We start from the raw sequence: 27,644 nt of genomic DNA on the forward strand, positions 1-27,644 counted from the left end.
ACACACCTTCTCAGGAGTAGAAATGTACTGGTATAATGGAAAACGCACATGCCGTATGTGCAGTTCCAGAATATTAATAACTGTAGGCGATATGCTGCATGCATATTAAAACACGCACACACACTTCTCTCCTCTTTGTTTTTCGATGTGACGTCTGCAGAGGAATGCCTTCAGCTAGTGACACCCCGTCTCGCTTTTCTCTCCTCCTCCTCCTCCTCCTCCTCCTCCCTCCTCCTCCCTCCTCCTCCCTCCTCCTCCTCCCTCCTCCTCCCTCCTCCTCCTCCCTCCTCCTCCTCCCTCCTCCTCCTCCCTCCTCCTCCTCCCTCCTCCTCCTCCCTCCTCCTCCTCCCTCCTCCTCCTCCTCCTCCTCCCTCCTCCTCCTCCATCCTCCTCCTCCTCCTCCATCCTCCTCCTCCATCCTCCTCCTCCTCCTCCTCCTCCATCCTCCTCATCCTCCTCCTCCATCCTCCTCCTCCTCCTCCATCCTCCTCCTCCTCCTCCTCCTCCTCCTCCTCCTCCTCCTCCTCCTCCTCCTCCTCCTCCATCCTCTACCCTTTCCCCTCCTCTCCTTCCCTTCACAACCTAGATTGCTGCGCTCCTTTATAGGAGAGTAGAAAATAGGGCCATGTCGGTTTTTTTAAACACCATTGTGAAAGACAAGAAAACCCCACCTCCTCTTTTTCTCTTTCTTTTGGCCCTTTGGCACATTCTCTTCCTTTGCGCCGGACCTTTTTAAAAACAGAGGGTTCCCTCCCTCCCTCCGCTGTGGGAGAATTAGTTATGGTGTGGTGTGCATACGAGTGTGTGTGTGTGACCCTCATCCATCAGCACAGTTGAGAATTGCGCCACTGAATGACGGCTATTACCCTTCTCATTACTCGCCAACACTCACTGCACTGGGTGGCTGCAGGAAAACAAAAGACAGTAGGTAAAGAGAGAGGGAGATTGAAAGAAATATGGATTGCTACTTCTCCTTCTCTGACACACTCTCACGGCCCATTGGAGAGGTTACTATCGGGGCAGTTACAGGCCTGAAAACAGAGCCATTATCAAGATAGTGCTAATGGGTGGAGGGCTGTTTTAACCAGTAACAAGCCACACACAACAGAGTATACAAGCATGTGATATATACTGCTGTATACGGTGTACTTTTTAGTACAGGATAACCTGTTTATTATGTCAGTTTCTATGTTTATAAAAGTTTAGGCATGAAATATTTCTCAAAAAAAAAAAAAGGTACAAGCCTTGTTTTAGTGGCTAACAATCTGGACAATTACATTAGATCAAAACAGTTCAGCCTCTCAATTGTTGTTCAAATTAAACCAGAGACACGTTTCCTTGTCAAGCTATTGATAAATTGAAATATATATTTTTAATAATAATAAACCTGTGTATGTAACATTTGCCTTTTTCACTATTTTGAAGACATTTGCTCTGATTTAAACTGAGTCTGAAACTAATAATTGAGTCTCGTAGCCCATTCATTGTCTTTTCAACATGATGTTCTGGTTTTAGTGCAAAGTTGAAATGATATGTTTGAAAAAACATTTAGGCAAATGATTCTTTACAGCACATCTTTGTTTTTTGGGTCATCTGACATTTACTTCTTTGTCACTGCACATTGTGTGTGTCCTGAAGTTAACCCTGCACCAATTAGCATCATCTCGTCAGCTTATTGAAGATCAGGTGACACACACACACACGCACACACACACAGTAGGCTATACTATATAATCAGAGTACAAAGAGGTCACTAGACTGTAGGACAGAATGATAAGTCACTCTTTTACTGTAACATGTGTATGTGTGTGCACAACTGTGGCTGACACTTTGATTGTTACGTGTCTTAATCCAGGAAGCAGTGCTGTCAGCGCATTGGACGATGACCTCATTGTGACAAATCTAGTCCATGACAGCTGAGCCCTGGGACTCACATCTCGTAACCGGCATTGGATATATATATATATAGTTAAAGGCATTGATTATTATTCATTTTTAATTTACAACTGGCCTGCTTGATTTTTAGTTGAACTGTTAAGATGCTTTTTGAGTCATAAAAACAATTTAGTGGTGGATTTAATGGTGATAATATATACCAAAGGCTATCTATGTATTTATACCTAATCCACTGATAATCTTACACTGAGATGTGTTGATTAGTTCCATCTCTGGAAAGCGGTGGCCGTGTTTGAGTGATTGGCAAATTGCTTTCTGCTACATTACATTGTAAAGATGGTGATACATTAAAAAAAAAAGGGAAATTAGGGCTGCATCAAAACACAGGTCAGGAGTCACACTTGTGACATGAACTTTAAAAATATGAACTTTAAAAATATCTTTACACTTTGAGCTGAAAACATGGCAACATTGTGTGTCTGGGTCACGTAAACAGTCTAAACACAGTGTCTCGTTTCCCCTCACAGCACCAGTGAATGCCAAGCTGCCAATTAGGGTTTGTTTGGCTGATTGAGCCGTGTCATGTCCGAGGTGGAGCAGGGCACCAAACATTTCTACAGCCTTTGTAATAACAAGCTAGAGTTGCACTTAAATGACATCTGGCGCACACAAACACACTTGCATCTGCCATCTTAGTTTGTAAGAAAAAGTTCCAAAAAGTACTTATTCAAGGGAAACTTTGTGGTTTCCAAAGCCTATACTGAGGGCTCCGTGTGAATCAGCTAAAACGCTGCATAATGAAACAGTCTGGAAATAAATTCAACCTTTATGAAGGTTATAACAGAGAGGCGTTGATTCAAGTTCATAGTCGGTTTTTGGAGTCTGCAGTTTGTGTTGAACTATAAAGCTGCTCTGTGCATTTTTGTAAACCCCATCTATATAATCTAGGTTACGCTAAATAACTGTATGTTCGCAGTCCTTTGACAACCAATCACAGGAAGAGACAGAAAACGTTGTATTAACTGGATACAACAATCACCGACAATAGTCATATTGATATTGTCTCTCTGGCCACCCGAGCCCCTAGAGATCATTACAGTGACCTGAAAAACCCATTTAAGGAAGCAACACAAAAACAGACCGTTTCAGTTCTGAGTTAGCATGCTGTAAATGTTTCATTTTCTCCTTCTGAGGGAACATGCATGAAATTGTTGCAGAGAAAGGAGACTTTGGGTCTCCTCCTCCTGCAGTAAATAGGAACTAACGAATCATTGGGGGCTTCCCGGGACAGCCACACTTCCTCTCAGTGCCTCGAGAAGAGCTGAGGAGGTCAAGGTGTGTTGAAGGATGCAGCAGAGAGGAATCACAGCTGCATAGTGAACTTCAAAGTGCCATTAAAAAAAAAAAAGACATTTCACAGCAAAGTGCACTTGCACCGTGTAGTACAGGTGTAAAAAGATTAACTTGGGGAAAGAATCTGCTGACTCGCTCTTTGTGAGGCAGCACCTTGCTGCAATGGTAAACCAGGCCGTGCTGAATGATTTCTAGATCTCACCTCTGGACAAAAGCAGAATTGTCCCATCAGCTGACAGATGCTTTGTAGAGAGGAATGACCTAGTTTGTTTTGGAACAGAAAAAAGGTTCAGCTGATAACACACAGAGGTGGAAAGTTCAGGTGAACCGGCAGGCTTGACTAACCAGGATTTATCTTTATATGAGCAGTGTGAATAACACTCTACATCCAGAAACACCTTGCAGTATATATCAGGTGTGCAGCTGTGCAACATGATCATTAACATGCAAACTATTTAACACAGTTTAAACTGGTAAAGCAAGTGAAAAGACTCAACAGTATTTCGATTTGGACACAAATATCTATTCATCTGTCCATTTTCATGGAAAAACAAATTCCATAAAAAAAAGACTTTGAGAGGTTGACGACATTTAAAACCAGCTTTTATACCTCATGACAGTGAGAATCCACCACCAATGCATTCCTCCATTGGTACAGGGAATAAAAACAACAAAACGTAACCATATTCAACCGCTCAAATCCCTTTCATCTTGCCGGAGGATATTGAGTCACTTGTATAAAATATCAAGCAGCAGACAATAAAATTGAATGTTGGGTCTTAACCCTGATCAATACGATGTATTTTGACAGGACAATCTCAAAACAAGGTCCACTCAGTTGCAGTTTTCATCTCTAAGAACTTTTGGCAACTCCCTTTGCTGAGAGAGATTTGGAAACGTGAAGACCTGGCCATTGTGTTCATATTTTCAGAGGGTCGCATTATTTGGAGGGGTTTAAATAGATAGTTCAGATTGAATGGGGGCTGTGCAAAGTGCATATCCATAGTCAGTGTATTACTAAACAGCAGGCCCTTAGTAAGGAGAAAAAAAGGGTGGACTGCGATGGGAGCTTAGCAATGTACTGCTGGATGGAGACAGAAGCAAAATGTATTTCAGCCACCTAAAAGAAAGTGTGCGTCACTATATTTAGAATATTTTTACCACTTTAACTTGCTATCAGACAGCGCTTATCAATGGAGGACTGAAGCCGGTGTCAACGCTCTCCTCAAAACTGTAGAAGACTTCACTGACAGAAAACAGAAGTTGATAGTCTATCGCTGCCTCAATCAACAAGTTTGTTTTGGATGACATTGTGACTTCTGAGTTTTAAACAGAGCGAGTTCAGATTCCCCAAACTCACAAAACAACATGTACAAACCTAGCGATGGACGCAACAGTAGACCAGTGGCTTCTGGTGTCCTGCGAGGTTAAATTACTGTTGTTGTCATTGGAGTCCAGTGGCTCAAAAGAGCATGGATTACATTGCTTTACTTCTGTGCCGGCACGGTGTCCGTTTCTCCAGCACACTGACCGCAATCTACTGAATTGCTACCCAACTCTCACAGCCCCACATCCCAAACATCTTCATTTATCTTTATTTTCATACGAATGGAACATTTCCATGGGATTACATTCTGAAAGGCAACTTCAGAGAAATATATGAGAAGTGTCATATATATCAAGATATAGTCCTTCACTCTAATGGACCCAGGCAGAAACATTCCTTAATCCAAATAAAACCCCTAAACATAATCATATCTGGTGTTATATTTAAAAACATATAACCACTTGAATTTGACATTTCTGCCCATAACCCCCACCTGTCCAGGTTTCCACTTAAACGAAGAGAAGCAAACCCGGAGTCACCTCCTCGTGGCAAAGCCATTTCTTAGAATGGACGTTCTGGTAGTTAAACCCTTGATCAATGTCAAACAGCATCAAATAATTTACCACAGTATCAGTGTGAGTAAAACACACGATCTATCCCTCTAAAAGCCATACAAATGCGAGCTGGTGGGAACAAATGTGCCGACAGCTTCAGAGGTCACTCAAATTCACCCGCCTTGCCTCTTAACTTGAACTGAAATGTGCTTTATCAGCCACACACGCACACACGCACACACACACACACACACACACACACACACACACACACACACACACACTAAGCTTTTCATTGGATGCCAATGTGATTGAGATAAGACTTCCATAGTGTCTTGCACCTTAAAGGCATCTCAACTTTGTCAAAGCCTTGTGAGACTCATTCTGACAATTCCACACGCACTAAAACTGATTGTGACTAATAAAACACACACACAAACACACCTACACGCACGCACGCACACACACACGCACGCGTCTGAATGCTGCTAAACTCCATGTTTGACTGCTGCTAAAATACAGACTCACAGTTGCTAATTTATGTTGTTTATATGCGTATATGTTGTTCTCTTTTATAAACTTTTAAACTGTTTTGCACTTTATTATTATTCACTTTATGTTGGACAGAAGTGAAACGTATTTCTGTATGTTTGCACATATGAAAAATTGAAAAGAAAACTGACTTTGACACACACATGCACGCGCGCGCGCACACACACACAGAGACACACACACACACACACACACACACACACACACACACACACAGAGAGAGAGACACCTCCACTTACTCTTTAAAGCCTGGATCAGCGCCTTGCCGTCTTTGATCAGCTCCTTGATGAACTTGTTGGTCTTGTCCAGCTCCAGCTCGTGGGACTTGAGTCTCTCCCTGAACTGCGGGCTGTCCAGGTAGCAGTCGCTGAACTCCAGAGCAGGTAGTCCCATCTTCTTCTCCAACACCACCGGCCTCGACACAACCTGGACGACCCGGTAAAAAAAAAAAGAAGCTCCGAACAGGAGGAGGAGGAGGAACGACAGGAGGAGGAGAAATCCCTGATCTACTACTGCTGCTGGAGGCTTCTGCTGCTGGAAATGATGGAAAATCCAATTACAACATGTAAACAACGGGGCGGAGAGGTATCCGACAGCAGTGCCCGGCTACATAGCCTTGCGTTTCTTTACCTAAAGGCAAACACTCAAGTTGACACAAGCACGAGTCCTCCTATTTCGTTGCAGGGTGCAGCAGTAGCAGCAGTCCGACACGGCATTCAATTAAATGAAATTTTAAAAAAAGTCACCGCAGAGTTCGTGTTTGGTGGGGGTTTAAAAGAAGAATAAAAGCACTTGCTCAGGTGAAGCGGTGCTGCAGTCTTCTCGAGCAACTCATTGTGGACCAGAGAGAGTCAAACACGGGGCGAGGAGGGAGGGAGGTAGCGAATAAAAAAAACTAGCCTCGTTAATGTGGTGTCTTCCCTGGGCGGTTTTAAATGCACGGCTTTCTCCTCAGCCCCGCTCAGCTCAGCGTTACAGACCGTCATCAACCTACCCGGACACGGATAATCTCCTGATTGACGTCTCTCTCGGCCAATGCGATGGCCGGACTGGAGAGCTGACCCTCAGGATGGGAGGGTCGTGGGAGGCGTTAGCGACTCGAGAACAGAGATAAAGAAAGAAAAAGGAAGAGGGTTCACTCTGTTTGTATTCTAGAGACGCTCTGTTCCTGGAATGAGTTTGGGAAGCTGCAACCTATCAGCTGCTGCATCCTTCAAAGTTTGTGTTTACAATTCGGCCTCATCTCATTCCAGTTGTTCCTCTTACTGAGAAATGTAGCTTCACCTTCTATAGTCCAATAGTAAGAAAGCCTAGAACCAAAAAAACTAGAAAAAGTCCAGAGCCACAGCACCAATCCTGTGAGTGTGAGCATGTGCAAATGTTAAGCAGATGATATTAGCTCATTGCATAATATTGTTCAAAAATGTGCATTCTCATGGCACTGGTAATGAAAGAGTACCACTAAATTCAGAGGACTATCTGCTCGGCACCGTGAATGTCTACACAGGGATATTCTAAAGATATGCAAGTGAGACAGAAGTGATGGACTGACTGACCAACATTGACATCCTTAAATCCTTAAATCTCCCCTGTTGATAGTATGGCTGTTCTATCATATGGTATGTTACAATCATGTGGTTTGCATAAAAGACCGCAAGGCCAGGTGGGGGGGTAAAAATTAAATCAAGGACACATCAGTCAATGCATCTTTCGCAGCTCCCATTATCCCTTAATTTAAATTGTGCTGGTCCATCCAGGTCATCATTATCAATTTGTAAATACAATGAATATGATACCCATTCGTAGCAGCACAGTTAAACGGGTATAGAGGTCGAGGGCATGCAGTGCATCTTCTCAAGCATACACAATCTTTGCATGCTGCGGGCCGGCAGCCTGGCTGGTGGGAGGAGACGCTGACGTCATTTCAGCCGGTGCGGGGAATTTCTGTGCGTCGTATCAGACTTAAAGTTTGCTCTCTGGGGCCCTCTGTTGGCTTAACACTGCATCGCAGCAACTTGTCGACTTTTATTAACTTCCTTCACTATATATCTATATTTGAATTATGAAAAAAATACTATTTTGTCCTAGTGATGAGAGACGAAAGCCCCAAAACTACTTATATCTCCAAGAAGAAATAAAACTATATATATATATATATATATATATATATATATATATATATATATATATATATATATATATATATATATATATATATATATATATATATATATATATATATATATATATATATATATATATATATTGTACATTACATGCATGTAATTTATTATTAACAGTTAGTGTTTGTGGTTACTGTGCGAAAACAGCTCAAACTTTGGCACGCTACTTCCTCTGCCAAAGTGTCTGGTCGTTTGATCATTCCTCCATCTGTCACAGTGTGGTGCACAGAGAAAGACATTTACAGGAAGTCACGGCCTGTTGTTGTTTGTGTGTGAAATCTAAGATGCTGGAGGCTAGCTTAAGAACCAGAAATAACCAGTGAAGACTTCAAAGAATAGCATCCTAAAATAAAATAAAATCAAAGTTGCAAGGTGTTATCCTTCATCTGAAACAGAACACAGCTTGCTTAAAAAAGCAACTTGTGTAGCGAAAACGTCATTTTTTTTCATAAGCCATTCTTTCTCAAAATGCTAATTGTTGTTTCTTCAAAAAACATCCAATTTTTGTTCAGCATCCACACTCCAGTAGTCCCTATGAGCCCATGTACTGTAAAATTGCAAGCAAACTAATTGTCTCCATTCTTACATCATAAACCAAGTGGTTTTAGTTGTTTCTTAAATTATTCTAGCCTCTGGGGTCAAAACAAATAAAATGTTCCCATTGACATTAGAATCACTAAATGTATTTACAGGCTGTGGCCTTTATTAATATCACTGCAAAGATGTTTTATGGCCGTCAAGATGCTGTTAATTACATTTGACTTCCCTCCCTCTTTAATTTCATCCGCTGCATCAACCTCTCCTTCCACAGAAAGCTTCCTGTTTAGAGAACAGTAACATAATTAACAACAGCTAAAAATATGTATCCATATTTGTATTTCCTCTTTAGAAACACAAGGCAAACGACAGCTGTCAAGCCGGGTTCAAGCCGGCATTTTCCATCGTTTGGAATTCAGACCGACATTGAGGTTCCCTTTTATCCAGACGCCAATCGCTCTCCCCCTCATATTGTTTCATTTTCCCTAAAGTTCTCTGTCCCTTCCGGCCAGTATTTCATAACTTTATCTCCCATTTTCTTCCCACAGGAGGACAGCAATGCCAGAGACAGACACTTGTGTCATATTCTCAGCCAGACGTTCTTCCTCTCCGGTGACTCAGAAGACGTCCTTCTGCCTGAAGAATGAAGACGGCCGGAGTCAGTTGGCGGTGATGAAAACAGGAAACTCGTACTGGAGCTGACACCAATTGAGCACAATATATTGCAATCCAAGTGAGAGTAATGTGTCTCTACATATGCAGAAAACACAGACTGTATCATTATTAAGCTATACATTTTGATGATTATTTATGTCCTGGATGTAGCATGAGTGTAGATGGAGGTGGAATTTCTCCAACAGAAGGATGCTGTCCTCCGGCACTGATCAGCCACTGTATTTGCAACAGAGGTGATATTATGCATAGTCTATATAGGATTTACAACTTGACAATATTTACTACAAATATATGTATTAATGAAACTATTCCTAATATTACGGAAGAGTAAATTGTCAACTTTTTGGTAACACGTTGATAGTTGTTATAAGGTGATACTATGTCTGAAAATCTAGATTTTAAACATGATCAGAACTCAAAGAAAAGTGGCAAACAGCATACTCTAAGTGTGTGTGTCACCTTAATAGTGACGATATGTCTCACAGCTCTCTAACAAATGTGAAAGAACAAATCTTTCTTTATATATACCGTCAAAGAAAACTACATCCAAGTAAAGTGTCACTTTGTTTTACATACAGTTGCTACATTAGTTTGTGGTATGTTTTTATATTGTGTAGTATCATAAAAGGCAGCCAAACAAATGTTTTTATTTTATTTTGACAGTTGACCTATCCTGCCATCTTCTGGCACAAAGAGGTAGCCCATGCTATTTTAAAAAGGCCTCGGAGGCTCAGTGCTGAACAGGTGAGAGTAAAGTAGGTCAGGCAAGCTCACTTTTTTGCAGCGCAGTCACTCTTTTTTCCTTCCCCTTCTCTGGTCTTACGTCGTACAACTCAAAAAGACTGACTTGTTTTAAAATGGAGATAATCTGAAGGGACTGAATTATACAGAGAAGAGCTTGAATTATCTGTTGAAAGAAGACAGAGACCAGGCAACCACTGTGAATAATTCACCAAGCCTGCACACCACTTTTGCAGGAGTGAGACAGACAGTGAAAACCTGGAAAAGTAGATACGGAGATTGTTGCGTCCAAAGAAGCCATTTTTTACCATTTTGAGAAATGTCACCACCCCACAGTATACACCTACATACCGACATGTAACATAAATATGTTTCACATGAGTGGATTCTTTTTTATAATTATTACAGTGTTACAGTAAAATTATTACAGTGTAGATGACAGGGCTTTCTTCTGACACTAATACTGCCATGTCGCTGGTCATCAGGAGCTGTTTGGCAGTGAGTGAAAGTCTGAAGCGAGTCCAGTATCTTCGTCTTTAGACTGAAGCTATCTAGAAAAAATGTTCAACCTCCCGTTTGCTCACTTCTTATGGGCCTCAGTTGCAAACCTTAATCTTAGTAGCAGTGACACAGAAAGAAAATATGAAATGTAGCGTTTTGTTTATGGAGTATTTAATCAGAAATCAAACACAATCTTCCCCTACCATATCATGAATCCTAAATACCTACACGTATGTAATGAGAACATTATGGCAAACATATTTTTATTTTAAGGAGGACATATTTTTGCGTTCCAGGTACCTTGTAGTGTGACCTAACTATCGTTCACGCTGCCACCGCTGGGCTGAGCGTCCAAGCAGAGACCGAGCTCCGGCAGCAGAGGTAATATATGAAATATTCATTGTGGAAACTGAAGTCACCGTCTTTGTGTCTTTTATAAATGTTTATATTGTGTTGCTCACCAGTGTCTCCAGGAGGACACCACTATAAGAATGTATCAGCGCTCAGTCAGACAGGCAGCCCTGCTCATTTCCAGGCTCTGGTGGGATCCCATTGCCTGGACACTTGCGTCACTCTGTCCCAGTCTCTCTCTATTCCAGTGCGGTAATTTTAGTCCTGACGTTGGCCTGTTAGAATGAGATCCTCTGACGTTGTCAGAAGGGTGGCGAGGTGAGGAGTGTGTGTTTGCTGGGGGACAGGGTACAAATACAGAGATTCACACTTACAGTAACTCTCTAAAGTCCTGGGGAGAAAAGAGGAGGAAGGTTTGGGACGGCTTTACTTAAACTTCGGCAAAAAAAGAGGACAAGCGGAGGACATGCCGGCTCATCGAGAGCACTGCCACATGACTTTCTCACAGGTAGGCGCGTGACTCAAGAGATGAGAGGAGCCTCGTTGTTTGTGTGTGAATCTCGGTGGTTCGTAATCACATCTGCTGATTCACTAATAACAGATCTTTGATGACAGGAAAGCAAGTTGATACCAAACTGGTTTATGTTTCTTTGTGCATGTTAAGTTTTAGTAGCATAGCAGCCAAACCAAGGCACTGTTTAAAATCCATCATGACTAATGACACATCGTTGAATCAACACAGTTGACCCAGACACACACGTTCAATCCAATCCTCCCACGCGTCCTGCATCCTGACTTGCTCACCAGTCGGACCTTGACGTCATTCCCACCAGCAGCTCTGTTCAAAGGTCGCTGTAGCCATAAACTAACCGCTCATATCCCGAAACATAACATTTGTGAGGAATGAACTTCTGAGGAAAAGGTGTCTTGGAGTGGGTAGGCCTTGCATACCACTTGTGGCTTTGCACTGCTGTGTCTTTCGCTTTCCTTCTTCCTCTCTCATTCACCCCCTCCCCGGCCTTCCTCTGTTTCTTATGCCTGTCCAAGACGTTCCAGATGTGAGCTATAGCCCGGCTCCATTGCAGTTCTTCTCTTCCTCTGGCTACAAATGATAACATCGACCGGAGTTGTACAGTACCACTGCTCGCTGCGTCCTTCACGGCCTCCCTGCTACTTTTCCATTTGACAAGACCGACTTTATGACAGCCACTGCTGCTCTGGGATCTCTACCCTTCAAGATGTAGAGATTACACTGACAATGTGGCTTTGAAATGGGCCTGATTGCTTTTTGGATAAGCTTTTGAGGAAGCAGACAGTCCAAGGGTAAGACAGGCGGTGCTGGCTGGATTCTTGTTCCTCCAGCGGAAAAGATTTAAAGTGCTTGGCTGCTGGAGATGTGTTTAACTGTTGAAATGTAGTCTGCTGAAGCCATCTGCATGCAGGGTGTTAGTACAAAAGTCTCAAACAGTGTGAAGAAAATGTCTCTTGTGTTTCATTTGTGGATGACAACGTCAAGTTGCATATCCTTGATAGACTATTGCTGGCACTTGCAACATTTCCATCAAGGAGTAACACCATTACTGCACATTTTTTCTCTGCCCTTCGCTGTGTCCACATGTTGTTTATTTCGTGGCCTTGCACTGATTTCAGGTGAAAGTTACATCACTCCCATCTGTAAATGATTTTCACAAAGAAAGAACCTAAGTGATGCTCAGTCAGAAAACAAGTCCGATCATGCCTGCCTTCGCCTGGCCTCCATCCAAATCTGATTCCCCAGCTGGTTTCATCACTTCAAAAAAAAGAAGCGTTCCTTAAAAGGTTGACAGAGGGAAACAGACACTCAGTGAGAGGGAAAAAGTGGTTGAGGGAGGCTGGCGGAGGCGAGCGTTTCCTGTAACCATATCATGAAGGCGGCGTTGTCCTCCTCTTCCTGTTTTCGCTCGTGTCTCAGACACAGTCCGAGTGACATGAACAGTGAACACGATGGCCCTCTGTCGTTGCAGACACGGGGACATTCATCCAAGCCTCCAGCGCCCTTTAGGATGTCTGAGGGAGACGTCACCGTGCTGCCGTTCGGACCTGCGTCTCTGGACCTGTCCAGGCAGGAGCACCGGACACTGACCAGACTGTACAGCCAGAACGGAGGATATCACCTGAGGATTTTACCAGATGGATCCGTGAGTGGTGGCAGGCAGGAAAACGACCCCTCTGGTGAGGAAGGAATCTGTTTTTCTTTTCTTTTTGGTGGTTGATTGGTTGTTGTAACTCTTAAGATATGTAGGAGAGTCTGTAACACTATGAAAAATAATACATTGAAGCTGATGAGATTCTGTACATATAAATAATTCCTACCACTTATTTGAAAGTTTTAACTTAACTGATGATTTAAAGTTGTCGTGACTGTCAAAGATAATGATAAACAAAAGAGAAGATGTAAACTTGAAATGTTTTGGTGAGAAGTTATCTTGGAAACCTTGATAAGTGGAGCTGATCGAACTGTTAACAGCCGATTGAGCAAAGTATTTAATCGCTGCACTTCTGGTAAAGCCGCTCAGGTCTGTAAACAGAAATGCCAAACACATAACCCCTGTGTACACATTCAGACGTCAGGGCCTCCACTCCCTGAGAAATGCTGAGCAAATATTTATTTCAGGAGAAAAATGACAGTTACTTGATGTTTGAATAATTTCATCTTCTGCTTTGTCAACGGAAAAGGACAGGAAAGTGAACATTGTCATAATTTTGTGTTGCAGAAGTCCTGAGGCTCAAGGCTGTGAGTGTAGGAGTGGTGGTCGTTAAAGGCGAGATGACAGGAAGGTACCTGGCGATGAACAAAAATGGACGCCTCTATGGATCAGTGAGTCTTTCAACAAAATGACGGCTATGAGGAAACTGGATTTTAAATGGAAACATTAAATATGATCTCATAGTATGACGAGCCATTTCAACTCACATAATACGTATGAAGCTTTATGTGTCAGTTTAAACTCAATAAATCCTACTTTTTTCGTCATAGTCTAGTTTTTTTTCCAAAACACTGTAAAATCCCAGTGCCAAAGGGCGACCAGATGTAAAGTTTAAATCATTGTGAGCAATTATGTGTCATTGGGTCTATTAAACAACAGATGACAAACATAAGCCATTGAGGAATTACAGATGTATCATGTAGATTCCCTTTTCTATCACTAGGCAGTTTAAACTATTAATTCACTCTCTACTGGTGTTGTCTTATTGTGTTGCTCTGTAACCTTTAAAATGACAGTGAGAATTAGAACGAGAAGACTTGCAGTAAGACCAACTTTCCTCAGCTTTTCTTTTTTCTCCCCTCTGTAATGTTCTCCTCTCAGCAAACACTGAATGATGAGTGTTACTTCCTGGAGAAGTATGAAGAAAACCACCACAACACATATTGCTCCCAGAAGTACAACTGGTATGTTGGGCTGAAGAAGAACGGCCAACCCAAACCTGGACCGGACACCCACCAGGGTCAGAAGGCCGTCTTTTTCCTGCCAAGGCCTGCGGGCAACATGTAAAACAAGACGCTGGCAGGAACTGAAGTTGTGTTACGCTGGGCGAAGTATCCCATTTAAAGGTCACTTAAAATCAGAACAATAGGGCGGTGAAGCCTGAGGCAAACACATAATGCTGTTTCTACAGTTAGTTCAAGCTCCAATTCAATGTTAACCACATTTGTGTCCATTCCTCTTGTTCATGCAGGAATAATGTGATTCCCGATCATGTAAGCAGTCGATTATTCTCTGTAAAATCGTCACATTGATATGAGCTGATACCCAGAATACTTTCGGCCTATTAGCACATGCACAGCCTCTCACTCCAGACAGAAAATGTTTGCGGTATCAGTGCATGTCAGTCTTGATAAATGGGTGTTCACTTTGAAAGCTGGTATGAAATGCCATCGCTGGAAGACAGCAACGGGACGCTTTTACACAGAAATAGTTTTACAATTGATCACGTCTGGCCCAAAGGAAACCAACAAGGCAGTAAACATAAAAGAGACGACCATCTGGCTCATACTTCATAGTGAGGGGAATAATTGGAGTAATGTAAGTATGCCAGTGCCTTGCCGGACCGTACGCCTGGGTGGATGGTTGAATGACTGACAATCTTATTAGTAACTTTGTTTGATGTCTTAAAAGGTCATTTTATGAAAGTAGATATATATGTATGCAGAAACAGACAAACAAAACACAACTTTTTAACTGTTGAAAGAAGCCCCCTGTCTATGATAGGGTTAGCAGTGAAACATTTGTATGATTACGATATCTTTTTATTAACAGTATTATGTGCCAGCTGGCAGTCTTGTCAAGGAAGATGTACAAACTTGTTTCAGTAATTAGTAGAGGTTATTATTGAGTTGTATATTTATGAAAAGAAGGAACCAAAGAAGAATTTAACACCTTTGTGATACTAAATGCTTATATGTGGATTGTTTGAGAGACGGAGGATATAATATTGAGCATTCTCTCCTGGACCACGTTAAGTTTCCCTTAAACTTAACGAGCAAAAGGTCTCAGCCCATCACTTTTTTCTGTAAACATATTTCTCTTATAGTTGAAAAACACTTTACTGTAACATTATGCTCAGTTAAATTACTTTTGTGAATATTTATTTGTAAAATTGTGTTGCTGATACAATAAAATGTTGCTTATAGAAATTTGCAAAATAATAATTTATCCATACAGTGAAGAAAGAAAGTGGTGTTATGATCACCTTTTATGTGAGTAATACATATTGTATGAAGTGTTCTTAAAAGTATGAAATCAATTCTGCATTGTTGTCAATTGTTGTTGGATTTTCTGTAACAATGACTGTTGTTGTACCTAAAACGTAACCGTGTGATTAAAAGTGTATCATCCGCATCTTGAGAGGAGCATGTTGTGTCTAATACATGAGCCACTAATGAGCTCGCTGTATGCGCGCGTGTGTGTGTGTCTGTTAGCATCTGTGTTTTTAATAACAAATACGCTCGCAGGTGTTCACCAGACACATTCTTCCTCACCGCAAACATTATTACTGATAATGAATGGCCACAAGATGGAAGCATTGCTGTAGTTTCAGTGGCGTCCACGATCACACTGGCAGCGAGGGCTTCAAAGGTTTGTCTCTGTGGCACATATGGGTCTTGCTGGATCCCAGTAAAAATAAATCCAGAGTTAAAAAAAAAGGTAAATCTAAGAAACCACACAGTTGCTGCCAAGTGCAAGTGTTTATCCAGCTGTACGCTGTACCGTGTGTGGGTCATGACAGTTAACAGACTACACTGTCTCAGTAAACCCTCCATTAGTAAATAAAGGAAATGTTTTGTAAATCAAAATATCCCAAAAATGAATTACCAATTGCACATTATTTTAGAAGGAGAAAAAAAATCATCAGGTGAAGTTAATCTCTCAGAATAAACGTCATCTGAATTCAGTTCCCTGAATTTATTTGATACTTTTCCTTGAAGGTTTCGAAAAATGAACTTTTTTTTTATTTGAACAATTAGTGTCTTGACTTAAGCCGGCGGCCGTGCTGAGTAGAGTACAATATATGATAAAACACGTTTGTAATTTACATCAGATCAAAGAAACTAAACATGTAACTCAACATCCAGAGCCAACTCACACAAGATATAAATTACATCAGCACTTACAAAATATTGATGCAACCTTAAGGACACATTCTTTTAAGATGTCACTCAAATGAATGTATCTAAGGTCCTTTCAGAAAAAAAGCATATGAACCCTTGCTGCGCCTCAGCTGAAATGATTGTATAAAGTTGTGATGGAGGATACCAGCCAACAGTAAGAAAGATCTTCAATCCCCCCCGATCAAGTTTTTAACTATTTTTTTGGAAGCTCTAATCCACACTTAATGTGTGGCTGAAACAGAACAGGTCAGGAAACGTTGTACCAGAGGCCACTGCGCCAGGAAAATGATGGTGGAGGAAACACTGAAACCCGTTTTAAGATGTTTGAGAAGACTGGAGCGGATTCATGGCTGTTTATTGTTGTAGAATAAAAAACTAATAGTATTAATTGAGCAATAGTTCTACTTTTTCCAGTTTAAGAAATGACTTTCTGATGATCCTTTGTGAATGTCAGATCAGAGCTCATTTCATTGACTTCTCTGCTGAAGATCTAAGTTTGACTTTTTCAGATGTGGTGTGAGCACCACATGACGAGTTGACCTGCATTTGTGTCAGTTTATGTGTTACAGTATGACTATTTTGTATATTTTGTCTATCATGTCTCTGTAATTTCTGAGGAAAATATAGAAGTATACTCCATAATGTTTTTGGGCCGCTATAGCTACTTGTGCATTCGGCATTATGACTTTTTTTTCTTTCGACACTTTTCGTATATATGTTTGGATAATTTGTCATTGCTGTCAACAGGTGATTAAATGCAGGAATTTTGCAGTGTAGCATTGATACATATACATTGGATAAAGGGTCTTAGAAATGATCCCACAACTGGCCTAAACAGCTTTTAATACAACTATATCATATTCTATTTTCATATTTCGCCTCTTCAACGGTTACAAACCAAAGATTATAATCCTTTGGAGGAAAAACAAAAGGAACACAATTCAACTTTTAAGAAGCAATTTAATGAGTGAGAACACAAAAACCTGTTTTAATCCTGCACTTTGCACCTTCATTTTTAAGTGAATTAGGCATGCATTTTACATATCTTACTTGACTACTGCAAAAATGAAGCTCTTCATAGAAAATAACGTATTTTGAATTGAAGAACAAAAAGAGGAATCTGTCTGTGCTTTCCCAAAAGCATTTGGTCTGCAACAAACAAACAAAAAGAGAGAGGGCTTTCTTAGTTGAGAACACCGACTAGACACATGGCTGTTGGTGCACACACTGATTATTTTGCATCCCCTGACCTCTCATTTACTGGACAGTCTCTCGCCTTCTTTCAATCAAGCTATTCAACGAAGCAGCACAGCAGTCACACACACACACACACACACACACACACACACACACACACACACACACACACACACACACACAAACCTGGTTGGCCATTGGCCTGCAGGGCTGTGCAGGGCAGGAAGGGAATCATTCACTGTAAACTGAACAAGGACTGGCTTCCTCTGGGAGTCCCCTAGCCTGACAGCAGCCAAGATCCCTGCAACACAAACCACTCTAGCAAACACACACACACACACACAGACACACACACACACACGCATCTACACACACACTCACAGCGTACACACCCTGGATCTGGGACACATTCTCTCATCTGTTACTCCTCTCTCTTTCCTCAAATGCGTCTTTCTTTGCGCTCCCTTCTTGCCTGTCTCTCAATTTCCAGCCTCTTTTAACCTCCATCTCTGTCTTATTGCTTTCTCCTCATCATTCTCTCCCACCAATTATTTTTTACCACTTTTATATAGACATACAGTATCACCTATTTCTCTAACCGAGTTGCTTTCTTTTTTTTTCTTTAAGACGACCGAAATGGAACCAAGTTACCTTTTTCCTTTATTGTCTTTTCCTCGATATTTTTCATTGAAAATGTATTTGTATATGGATATGGTGTATTTATATTTATATATAGTTGATGTGTCAAATAAATCAAATGAAAATCCTCTCATTTGAGAAGAATTGGAGACCCATGCCCTTTTGGGTAACTCCTACTTCCTAAAGATTTTGAAAAATGCAGAAGTCTCCATTATCTTTCCCAACAAACCATGTTTTAGGACATACAGTTCAATACTAAGCACACCAAGGCATTTCTAACAGGAGATCCACTAAGCAAAACCTTATCAAATACTGACTCTTCTGTCTTTCCATTAAAAAAAAAGACTGAACCGCTGTGGTTGCTGTGCTTCATCATGAAAACAGAGATGCATGCATACTATTCCCTTCACCTTTCTCCTTCACACAAGCAAGCACTCACACTACACACACACACAAACACACAAACATCGACAGGAAAGGAAACAGGGGATGCATATCCGTCAGCTGATCCAACTGGAAATGCTGACACTGGCCTCCCTATCTGCTACTGCTCTCTGAGACAAGAAGGGAGGAGAGGGAGAGAGAGAAAGAGAGAGAGAGAGAGAGAGAAAGAGAGAGAGAGGGGAGGGGAGAAAATACGGGGACAGAGAAAGAGAGAGGCAGCATTTTGACAAGCCAGAGAATTGCCCGGATGCTTGCGGTTGGGCCTACAGCAACTGTTTTCCTGATAGACGATTTGTGCTGGATAGACACATTCTATGGGGGCTCCAAACATGCAGCTTTCCCTCAGAGTGGGAGCGAATGGCATTTGTACCAAACAGGCCCTTTAGGATTTAGCCACAGAATACAGCAACGGGAAACCGACACAGTCGTTCCTGGTACGAGGAAGAAGAGGAGCTATTACCGTAAACAAAAAGAGTCCTGCGGGATTCATGCATGTCTCTTTGGCGCGCTCCATGTTTGACCTGGCAGCCATTTGGGCCGTCTCTCTCTGCTATTTCCCGGTTCCGTACGACCGGCTTGCAAGGACGTAAGATGAGAGTTGCTGCACTGTTTTGGCGAAACGAAGCAAAACAAAACAATTAGCCAAAACGCAACCGAGCGCTTGCTCAGTGCAGCTTCAGGTCTCCAATGTGCTTCGGGGTTGAGTTCATCAAAGCTGCCACATCAGATGCTTTATCCACTCGCTGACAGGCAGCGGTGCGCTTGTAACCGGAGGAGTGCATACGCCAGTGGCGTTGTAAGGGTAATTTTGTTTCAGTATTTAAGGCCTGAATGTTTTGATTAGAGCATGTGCAGACAGGGGCTGCAGAAGTTGGGGGATGAATATGAGGGGGCCAGCACAATAAAAGGCATATTGACTTTCACTACTACTACTACTACTACTACTACATATTAGTGTCGATACAGGCTGCACAAAGTTCGACAAAACAACAGCATTGGTGTTCAATAGTGAGCTCAAGGGAGGTGCTGATGAGAATTTATTTTAAACATTTGGTCAGAGCCATGCAAGTTGCTGCCTAATAGGAATGCAAATATATTGGAACAGTTGCATATTAAAAAGGAATGATGCAATGCAAGAGAGGAACGTGTCCACAGATGGACCCTCATCATCAGACTCTACGCTTCGCAACATTTTAGAAGGATCCCACAAATGTCCTCAAACTGTGAGAGGTGGAGGATAAGAGATGGGTGATTGTTTCCAAGTCGCACCTCCCCTCAGCTCCACTCACACACACTATCACACATGCAGTCTTCGCCCCGGTGTCTCACACATTTGGTGCGACTCTAAATCACTGCTTGTGCTTCCTCAAATATGGGAGAACTGTTGTCTATTGTTTTAGTGAGCAGGCACACACACACACACACACACACACACACACACACACACACACACACACACACACAGACACGCACGCAATCAAGCACACACATACACAAACACACCTTGTTTGAGACCGGAAGCTGGCCTGTCTTCTCAACTGTGATGTCTCACATACAGAAATACACTCTCACACATAGACCAACTGCAGCGATGACGCCTGTGATGGTCAAAAATATCCTGAATGGAATATTTAGCGGGGAAGTCATACCTCTTACTGCTCCTTTTATCTTGTTAACATTCCGGGAATTTACACTAGCGACACTTACGCGGCAGCCTGACACCAAAGATTATTGCAACACGCTCTCATTCATGGACGGAGACGCGACATGATTAAAGTCAGGGTATTAGTTTCAGTGGCAGCAGATGTCTTGACATATTACTCAGCATCCTATGGGAAACTGAGCCTTTGTTGCCGCTGCTGAAAATACCTTTTATTCGAGCGTCTTTCAACATATCGTGACGTTTTAGACTTCCTGATGACGTTCAGAACCGGGGTAAGGGTCTATTGTGTTGCAGTTCTTTCCGATTATAACATCAGAATAGAAACCAAAACGTCAGGCACAACATCATGACGTCCAACAAAAGGAAACGAGAGATTTTTATGTGAAGTGAAAAATGTCGATGATGACGACGGTTATTACTACATCCAACTAAAATCATAGCAGCATGGGACCAGGATTGCGGAAAAGAATGGGAGGATGGACTTCATTTTCCTGAGTACATTTACACAATACTAATATGAAACCCTTTTCTATTCATTTGGCTTTCATTATTGTTAACTTTGATATTTAATATCTGTATATGTCTTCATGGCCTGATTGGAGTTGCAACTGCAATTATGTCTTTGAAGGCAAACACAATAAACCTCTCTTGAATCTCATTATGATGTATTCTCCCATTCAGTCTTACACTCCTGCTTCTTTGAAGAAATCAATTTTAAAAAGGTGGCGTGAAACTAAAAACAGCCATGTCCAAGCGGTAGCAAAAAGCGCACTTTTACAAAAAAAAGAAACAAACAATTAAGGCATGACTTGCACTTTTGTCAAGGACATGATGAGAACAATATCCTCTTTTCATTTCCCTGGAAGTCGTCATGGAATGATTCTTATTCTGGCAGTCAATACGTAAGCAAAAGCTATTACACCCACTCCTCTCTGCGTCGCTGCCTGGTCTCCTTTCTGGGAAAGAAAGGTTCAAGTTTAACCTCTTATCGCTTCCTTTTCCCCTTCCTCCTTCCTGTCATTCAGAACATGAAAATGAAAAAAAGCCCAACTGAGGGAAAAATAGATCCCAAAGCAAACTTTGAGGCCTATTTATGGCAAATGCTTCACATTCCACATATCCCAGATAGCTCATACTGTTTGGTTGCGGCTGTGGCCATGTCACTGCAGGATACTGTGGCTTCCTCTCTCTTTCTTTCTGTCTTACGCACTCCCCCATTTTACTCTGTCCCTGCTTCCTTTCCTTTCTGTTTTTAGGACGACATCCTTTTTTCGTGTGTGCCCAGACGAGAGGAGTAGCTATAATTGTTCTCTCCTTCTCAAGAAAGAATGTCTAAAGCAAACCGGCCTTTTGAAGTGGCCCATTGTCTGCTGACCTCAGAAGGTGAGGAGGCGGTGGAGGAGGAAGAGAGTGGGGGGGGCTGGAAAAGCAGGGACTAATGGAAAGGTGAGCAAATAGGACAGAAGAGGGAGGGAAGGAGAGAGAAATAACCATAGACAAGAAAAAGTTGTTAACACAAGTGCCTGCTCTGATGAAGTTGTCTTTCCACGCCAACATTTTCAATCAGACCTCCAGTTTAGTGGCCACGTTGTTCTGCCAAAACAATTGCTGGTCCAACCTTAAAATGTCATCTATATCAAATATAGATATGTGAGCCTATTTTTTTTTGTGAGGCAGAAACCTAATTGCGAGATGTCGTGCGTTCACTGGCGACTCTTTTACCGGTGCAGGAAGTTCTACTTTCCCTTGGAAAACTCACAGGGCGGCGGTGGGAATAGTTGAAGCCCAGCACTTTGCCTCAAGAGGTCGGGCGTCATGTCCTGCAGCCCAGTAGGCTTCAAGAACAATTTGGTCAGGGGAAGACTGTGGTGTTAAACAAATTACCAAGCACTTTGATCTGTCTTTAGTTGTTATATGCGGGAAAAAAAATGATATATGTTAAAGGTGAGACTTTTTTCTTGATATGCTTATTCAAATGCTTCCCTATTATGTTGATGAAAACATTTTTTAAAAAAGGCTAAGGAAATAGGGTTCAAAAAGACCATTGTTGTGGTTGATACTGATTTAATTAAAAATAGCTGAAGACAAAATTACATAAGGAGGTAATTGGTCCAAAAAAGTAAGAAAAAAATCTATCAAACATAATTTCAGGGCAATTTTCAAATTAATGGAAGTGAGTGATGAATAGTTTCCTCAACTCTGCTGAACATCTGAAAGCAACAGAGCAGATTGGTAGAAGCTAAAACAACACCGTCGCAGCAGAGCAAAACTCTGCTCTCGTTTGAGATGAAAGCGCCACGTGATCATGGTTTACAGTGCAACTCCTGGGCCCAGATGGACTGCAGCGCCAGCATGGTTTTTATATTTGATTTATAAGGGAAGTGCTTGAAGCACACCCTCAACGTTGTTTTACGGCTTTATGCTGCCGTCCAGCGGTCCTGCCCTCGGGCTCAGGGCACCGTCAGGTCTTAAAGGGGCAACAGGAGGTGGGAATCTCTCTCTTCCCACTTCTTCAGTTATTTTTAATCCACCTCAGTTCTCTCCGCACCCCTCCCGGAGATTTTGTCTGTATAATTTTGCTAAAAATGAATGCCAAGAGCTTCTCACTCAAAATAGCGCGTCCGTTAGTGTCACACAACAGTGGGTGGGTTAGTCAGCTGTCCAACAACAAGGAGTGATCAGGGCTGAGCTGTAAGTTTTTTCCGGGAGTGTTTTTCCTGATCCAATGTGAATTGGAATAAACTGCATTGAATTGAATTCATTAATTTGAGGCGGTTAAGAATGCATGCTGCTTTCCTATTATTTTTAAAAGTGACTGCATGTTGCATTCATAACACATTACTCAAAGTGTGCTTTGAAAAGTTCTGTCATACAACTTTTCTAACGTCAGCCAACGATTTTTCAAAGCATGCCGTATGTTTACAAATTGATTTCCTATCAATCAACTTATTAAGTAGAGACTATGTTGTTTTGAAATAGTTTGAAACGAAAAAAAAAAAACAGTTTTACGTATGGTGGCACGCATTTTAAATTATCCTGTGGAAATAGCCAAACGGATTGCAATTTGTTTACGTAAACTATACGAAAGTATCAAATTTAAACAGACTCCGACTTCACTTAAGCTCACATTAGATTCCAGTGTAGTGACATTAGGATGTGTTTGGCGTTTACTCTGTTCTGAGTGAATAGGTTATCTATATTTATCCTGAATTCACCTTTCACAAATAACAGTGCTCAGAGTGCTCAGAGCTCACACATGAAAACACAAGAACGTAGATAACAAACGGCCTTCAAATATTTAATCTAGTTTACACAGATTTCCATTTTAGGGAAACACCACATTTAGTTCAGGAGGTTGTAAAATTGTCTCTGGCAGTGGTCTCTAAATGTCTGGGCAAAACCGAGCGCCCACAGCCAAAGAAAACACCATTTTGAGATGATCAATTGAATGTAAGTCGAATCCACTCTCCTTTTAACGCTTTCTACTAACCCTGAGGGAAACATCTGGTTCTGTAGCTGCTAAAGGTTCCACAGCTCGCCAGCTAGTTGCCAACTTTGTGTCCTTTTTATGTTGTTTGTAACCATTAAGGTTGCGAGTTCAATTGGTTTTAGGAGCTTTTTGTTTGAGAACTTCGGCAAACCGTGTCTGAAAACAATGCTGATAAGACTGAACCAAAACAATGAGCTAAAAGCTGCTAAAAGGCTTCAGGATATGAAGGAACTGCAGAATGGGATCTGTGGGTTCATCACTTCAAGCGACCCCTACTCAAATACACAAAGCAATTTGATCTATTGTTGAAATAAAGGTTTTGATTATAACAGTTTTAAAATGAAGAGATTATGTTTGTTTTTTTTATCTCATCTTGCCTCAAATAAACGTTGACCATAATCCATCCTAACCCGGAATAAAGCGCTTTGACATAATCAAAAAACAGAACGAGACTAGTGTGCTTGTCATGCTCATTAGAAGGAGATATATACAATATATATGAAAGATAGAGATATTGTACGTTTTATGCATATGCCACTATAAATTGAACATATATTAACAGTGTTTAGGGCTTCTGGTTACACTGTAATGTACACTTAATGTGCACGTAGTCACAGACACACAATCAGAATTGTGATTGTGTGAATAGTTATTACTAGGATAACTAATAACTGTGTGTGTGTGTGTGTGTGTGTGTGTGTGTGTGTGTGTGTGTGTGTGTGTGTGTGTGTTTTAGAGAGATGGAAAAGAAGTCTTTAAGCAATCATTTTGCAGTCATTCCACTATTGACTCTCCTTTTATTCTCTCCATTTGTGTCTCTCTCTTTCTAAATCACAAACTACTTGCTACTCACACTCACACAAACACACTCCATGCCGTGGCCCAAGGCACACAGTGTACAGTTACTCACATCCCCAGGAAGCGGAGGTATGACATCACCTTATCATCTCCTGTGGGCCCATGGGAAGACCGGAGGGGAGAAAAAGAGAGAGAGAGGGGGGGGGGGGGGGCTGGAGAAAGAGACAACAGAACGGAGTCCAAGAAAAAAAATTGTGTGGGAGATAAGAGGAAAGAAAGAGATGGAAAGATAGAGCAAGGGCAAAAAAGAGGTGCTGGAGAACGTGTTTCTGACGTCACAGCAGAACCATGATGAGTGGACTGTTTTCCTCTTACACAATTGCAGCAGTAAAGCGGTTACTGTCAATCAGACACAAACACGGCAGTACACAACGCTTACTTTATATGGCAAGCATTAAAAACAGAGTCCTCTGAAAACAATCACTCCTGTCGGTGCAATGATCCAAGTTATGCCTCCGATGAGGTCAGGAAATAAACAGTGTGCTGGGTTTTATTACTCACACATGATCAAGAATCACTCATTATCAGGACTGACAGCACACTGGGATCCAGTGTTTGCCTTTTGGATATGAAATGTGTCCTATTTGGGGAGACATTATTCTGTGTATTTTGCGATAGTACTGCGGGAAATGTTGTTTATTCATCCGTTTGTTGGTAATGTTTTGAACTATTTGGTGAGTTTTTCTTTACATTTCCACTTGTATAAAAAGCATAAAGACATTTCATGAAATGAATATAGCAACATCCCAAGACAAAGCATTTAGTATAATGTAACTTGGCAGCACACAATGCATTTAGGTCTATTGTTTTGCCCCCTTTTTCTTGGAATAAACCATTTCTTAATACAGCAGTTTCAGCCCCAACTCCACCGCTGTTCTCTGGAGGAGAGTTGGTTGCTCGACCCAGAACTGTTGCAGTAAAATAACTGAGGGAAGAGGATGTGCGCTGCTTTTTTAGGCAGTGAGGAAGTTCACCAGACGTCAAACTAACCAGTTGCTCTTCAGTCTTGACATTTTTTCCTCTTGTAAAAGTGGTTTGAAAACACTTTGCATTAATCTCAGTTTTGAGTCGCTTTCCCAAGTACGTTTTTGAGCGCGCTTTCTTCTTTGCTTTATTGTGGTGCACCAAGTCGTAATGGGCTTATAACTCCTGGGGCTAGAGAACCCAAAAACCACTGATACTTCATGGTTGGTACGAACTGTAGTTGTTGTGGATGCTTTATCCCTAACAACTTCAAGGGTATGTGTATGAAATAAAAATGGCCGAAAATCAGCACCAAACATTGTCAGGTGGACGTGAGGTGTTGATTCATCTCTGCACCAACTGCTCAGCTGTTTCTGAATTGTTCCCACGATGTGATAAAATATCAGGTTACGATTTTATATGAAACCAAAATGAAATTGATGAAGTATCCCTGAGGTTGAGGTTGGGATAAAGCACAATACATCATCAGACCGTTCCACTAGATGTAGAGTATCCGATGCCTTCACATGGTATGACGTGTCATTACCTTGTTTGACATCAGCAAACACTGTTACATTTTCCACTGCTGTAAAACACCCAAAACTGTCTTGACTCTCAGTCGCATGACTGTTAGAACGGAACAGACAGATGGCTCGCACTTCCTTTTGCCTTGAACTTGAAAATGACTCTTTCTAATTATCTCAAAGAAATTGCTATTTGTTTAGTTGAAAAGAACTTTCTTGAAGCACTTTCTCATTGTTGTGTGAACCTCCAAACAGATCTTTTTTTTTTTTTTTAAAAAGGCTTCTTTGAGACAGAAATTAGGACAAATAAAGTCTTAAAATGGAGGAACTGGAAAAAACAGTATGTCGACATAGTCTAAGAGATAAACTACTTGCTAACAGATACGAATCTAAACAGCTTCCTACTGTTGCATAACAAATATCTTAATTTAGCCATCAGCTGACAACACATTAACAGCATAACAATGTATTTAAATAACATAATTTGGGTGGAAAAAAACACAAAAATCTTTACTGGAAAAGTCATCACCTCAAGTCAATTGTTTGTGATGGTTTGAATCCGAGACAATGAGAGGAAATAACTGTCAGCTTTGAGTCAGTCCAGCTCTCTTATCAAACTGGGTGAGAAGGAGGTAAAGAGCCAGTTCCACGCCATAAATAATACTGCGGAAGTCAAACAGCCTGGACAATAAATGCTGTCAGTCAACTCCACACTGAAATCTGCTCGTTAAATGATAATGCAATAAAGAATTCTCATTAATCATGTGGGTGCAAAAGAAATTCAACAAACAGTAAAAACACCCTGTAGCTTGAGGCCATGTTTGGGCTAGGCTACAGATTACGTAACTCTGGAGTAAATGAGTGACAGAGAATAAACTGCCAGAACCATGTCTGCAACCGATCTGATGTTTCCATTTAGATAACAGTTGTGCAGCTTGAGCATCGGCACGCAAACTAAGCAGGTGCATCAACGGGTAACGTCACGCAAAAGTGTTTTCATACAGAGAGAGGAGCTTGTCAATCACCAATCGTTCTAATTCCCAACTTGTCGCAGATGGCACTTGGGCGTCAACTGCTGGGGTCAGCGATACCGACGATATCTCTGGACCACTCTCTTTAAAAGGTCACAGGTTTTAATGGCCACTCTCTTTTTAGTGGTAAAAGTATTGAAAGTTGTTGTTGTCAGTTGTTAGCTGAAGCCAACTAGCCAACGAAGGGCAAGATATATCCCATGATGCATTTCGTTGGCTTTAATTGGGAACCCCTTGGCGTCACTTTCTGTTCTGGTCTTACCTGGGACACAAAAAACGTTCTTCAGAGTAAAAGTCCTGTGTTTTGTTTTCACTTTATACTACTTCAGCCGACTTCCGGAGTAGTTTCTATCAGCGTCTATTTTTGCGCAGGATGTGTTTGTACTGTTGTATGTTAAACCCTCGTTTATGTGGAGGAACATCATTTGGGAACTAGGACAGAGGCTTATCCAAACAACTTGACATCAACTCATGATGACTTGCCTATGTAGAAAACAATGGGTGCAGGTGTTATG

The 27,644-nt window shown here is 41.5% G+C and overlaps 2 protein-coding genes across 4 annotated transcripts in view; one reads left to right on the plus strand and one right to left on the minus strand.

Moving 5' to 3' along the window:
- The window catches only part of LOC137802221 (rho GTPase-activating protein 26-like), a 76,833-nt gene extending 70,208 nt beyond the window's left edge, over positions 1 to 6,625 (minus strand). The window contains exons 1-2 of one of the 2 annotated variants that reach the window (XM_068599921.1): positions 6,313 to 6,625; positions 5,922 to 6,216 (exon numbers count right to left, since the gene is read on the minus strand). In XM_068599921.1, the coding sequence (XP_068456022.1) occupies positions 5,922 to 6,075 (154 nt within the window). In that variant the 5' untranslated portion in view covers positions 6,076 to 6,216; positions 6,313 to 6,625. Of the gene's footprint in view, positions 1 to 5,921 lie in introns of both variants that reach the window. The other variant, XM_068599920.1, reaches the window with a different exon arrangement.
- Positions 6,626 to 10,993: 4,368 nt separating this feature from the next.
- On the plus strand, positions 10,994 to 15,541 carry LOC137802760 (putative fibroblast growth factor 1). Of its 2 annotated transcripts, XM_068600863.1 has the most exons (4): positions 10,994 to 11,178; positions 12,674 to 12,881; positions 13,424 to 13,527; positions 14,018 to 15,541. In XM_068600863.1, the coding sequence occupies exons 1-4, from the start codon at positions 11,137 to 11,139 to the stop codon at positions 14,201 to 14,203; spliced, it is 540 nt and encodes a 179-aa protein (XP_068456964.1). In that variant the 5' UTR covers positions 10,994 to 11,136; the 3' UTR covers positions 14,204 to 15,541. The 2 variants fall into 2 exon arrangements, with proteins under 2 accessions (XP_068456964.1, XP_068456962.1); XM_068600861.1 differs by lacking the exon at positions 10,994 to 11,178 and having other exon boundaries at positions 12,575 to 12,881.
- Positions 15,542 to 27,644: the final 12,103 nt, after the last annotated feature.

This window comes from Clinocottus analis, unplaced genomic scaffold, assembly GCF_023055335.1.
Source record: "Clinocottus analis isolate CAN_PGR_092001 unplaced genomic scaffold, fCliAna1.0.p SCAF_5, whole genome shotgun sequence".
NCBI lineage: Eukaryota > Metazoa > Chordata > Actinopteri > Perciformes > Cottidae > Clinocottus > Clinocottus analis.

Excerpts from the sequence above, each read along its gene's own strand:
- LOC137802760 (XM_068600861.1), top strand. The coding sequence starts at position 12,575 with ATGAAGGCGGCGTTGTCCTCCTCTTCCTGTTTTCGCTCGTGTCTCAGA. Across the intron at positions 12,882-13,423 it reads GCAGGAAAACGACCCCTCTG|AAGTCCTGAGGCTCAAGGCT; the intron begins GTGAGGAAGGAA and ends TTTGTGTTGCAG. Across the intron at positions 13,528-14,017 it reads ATGGACGCCTCTATGGATCA|CAAACACTGAATGATGAGTG; the intron begins GTGAGTCTTTCA and ends TTCTCCTCTCAG.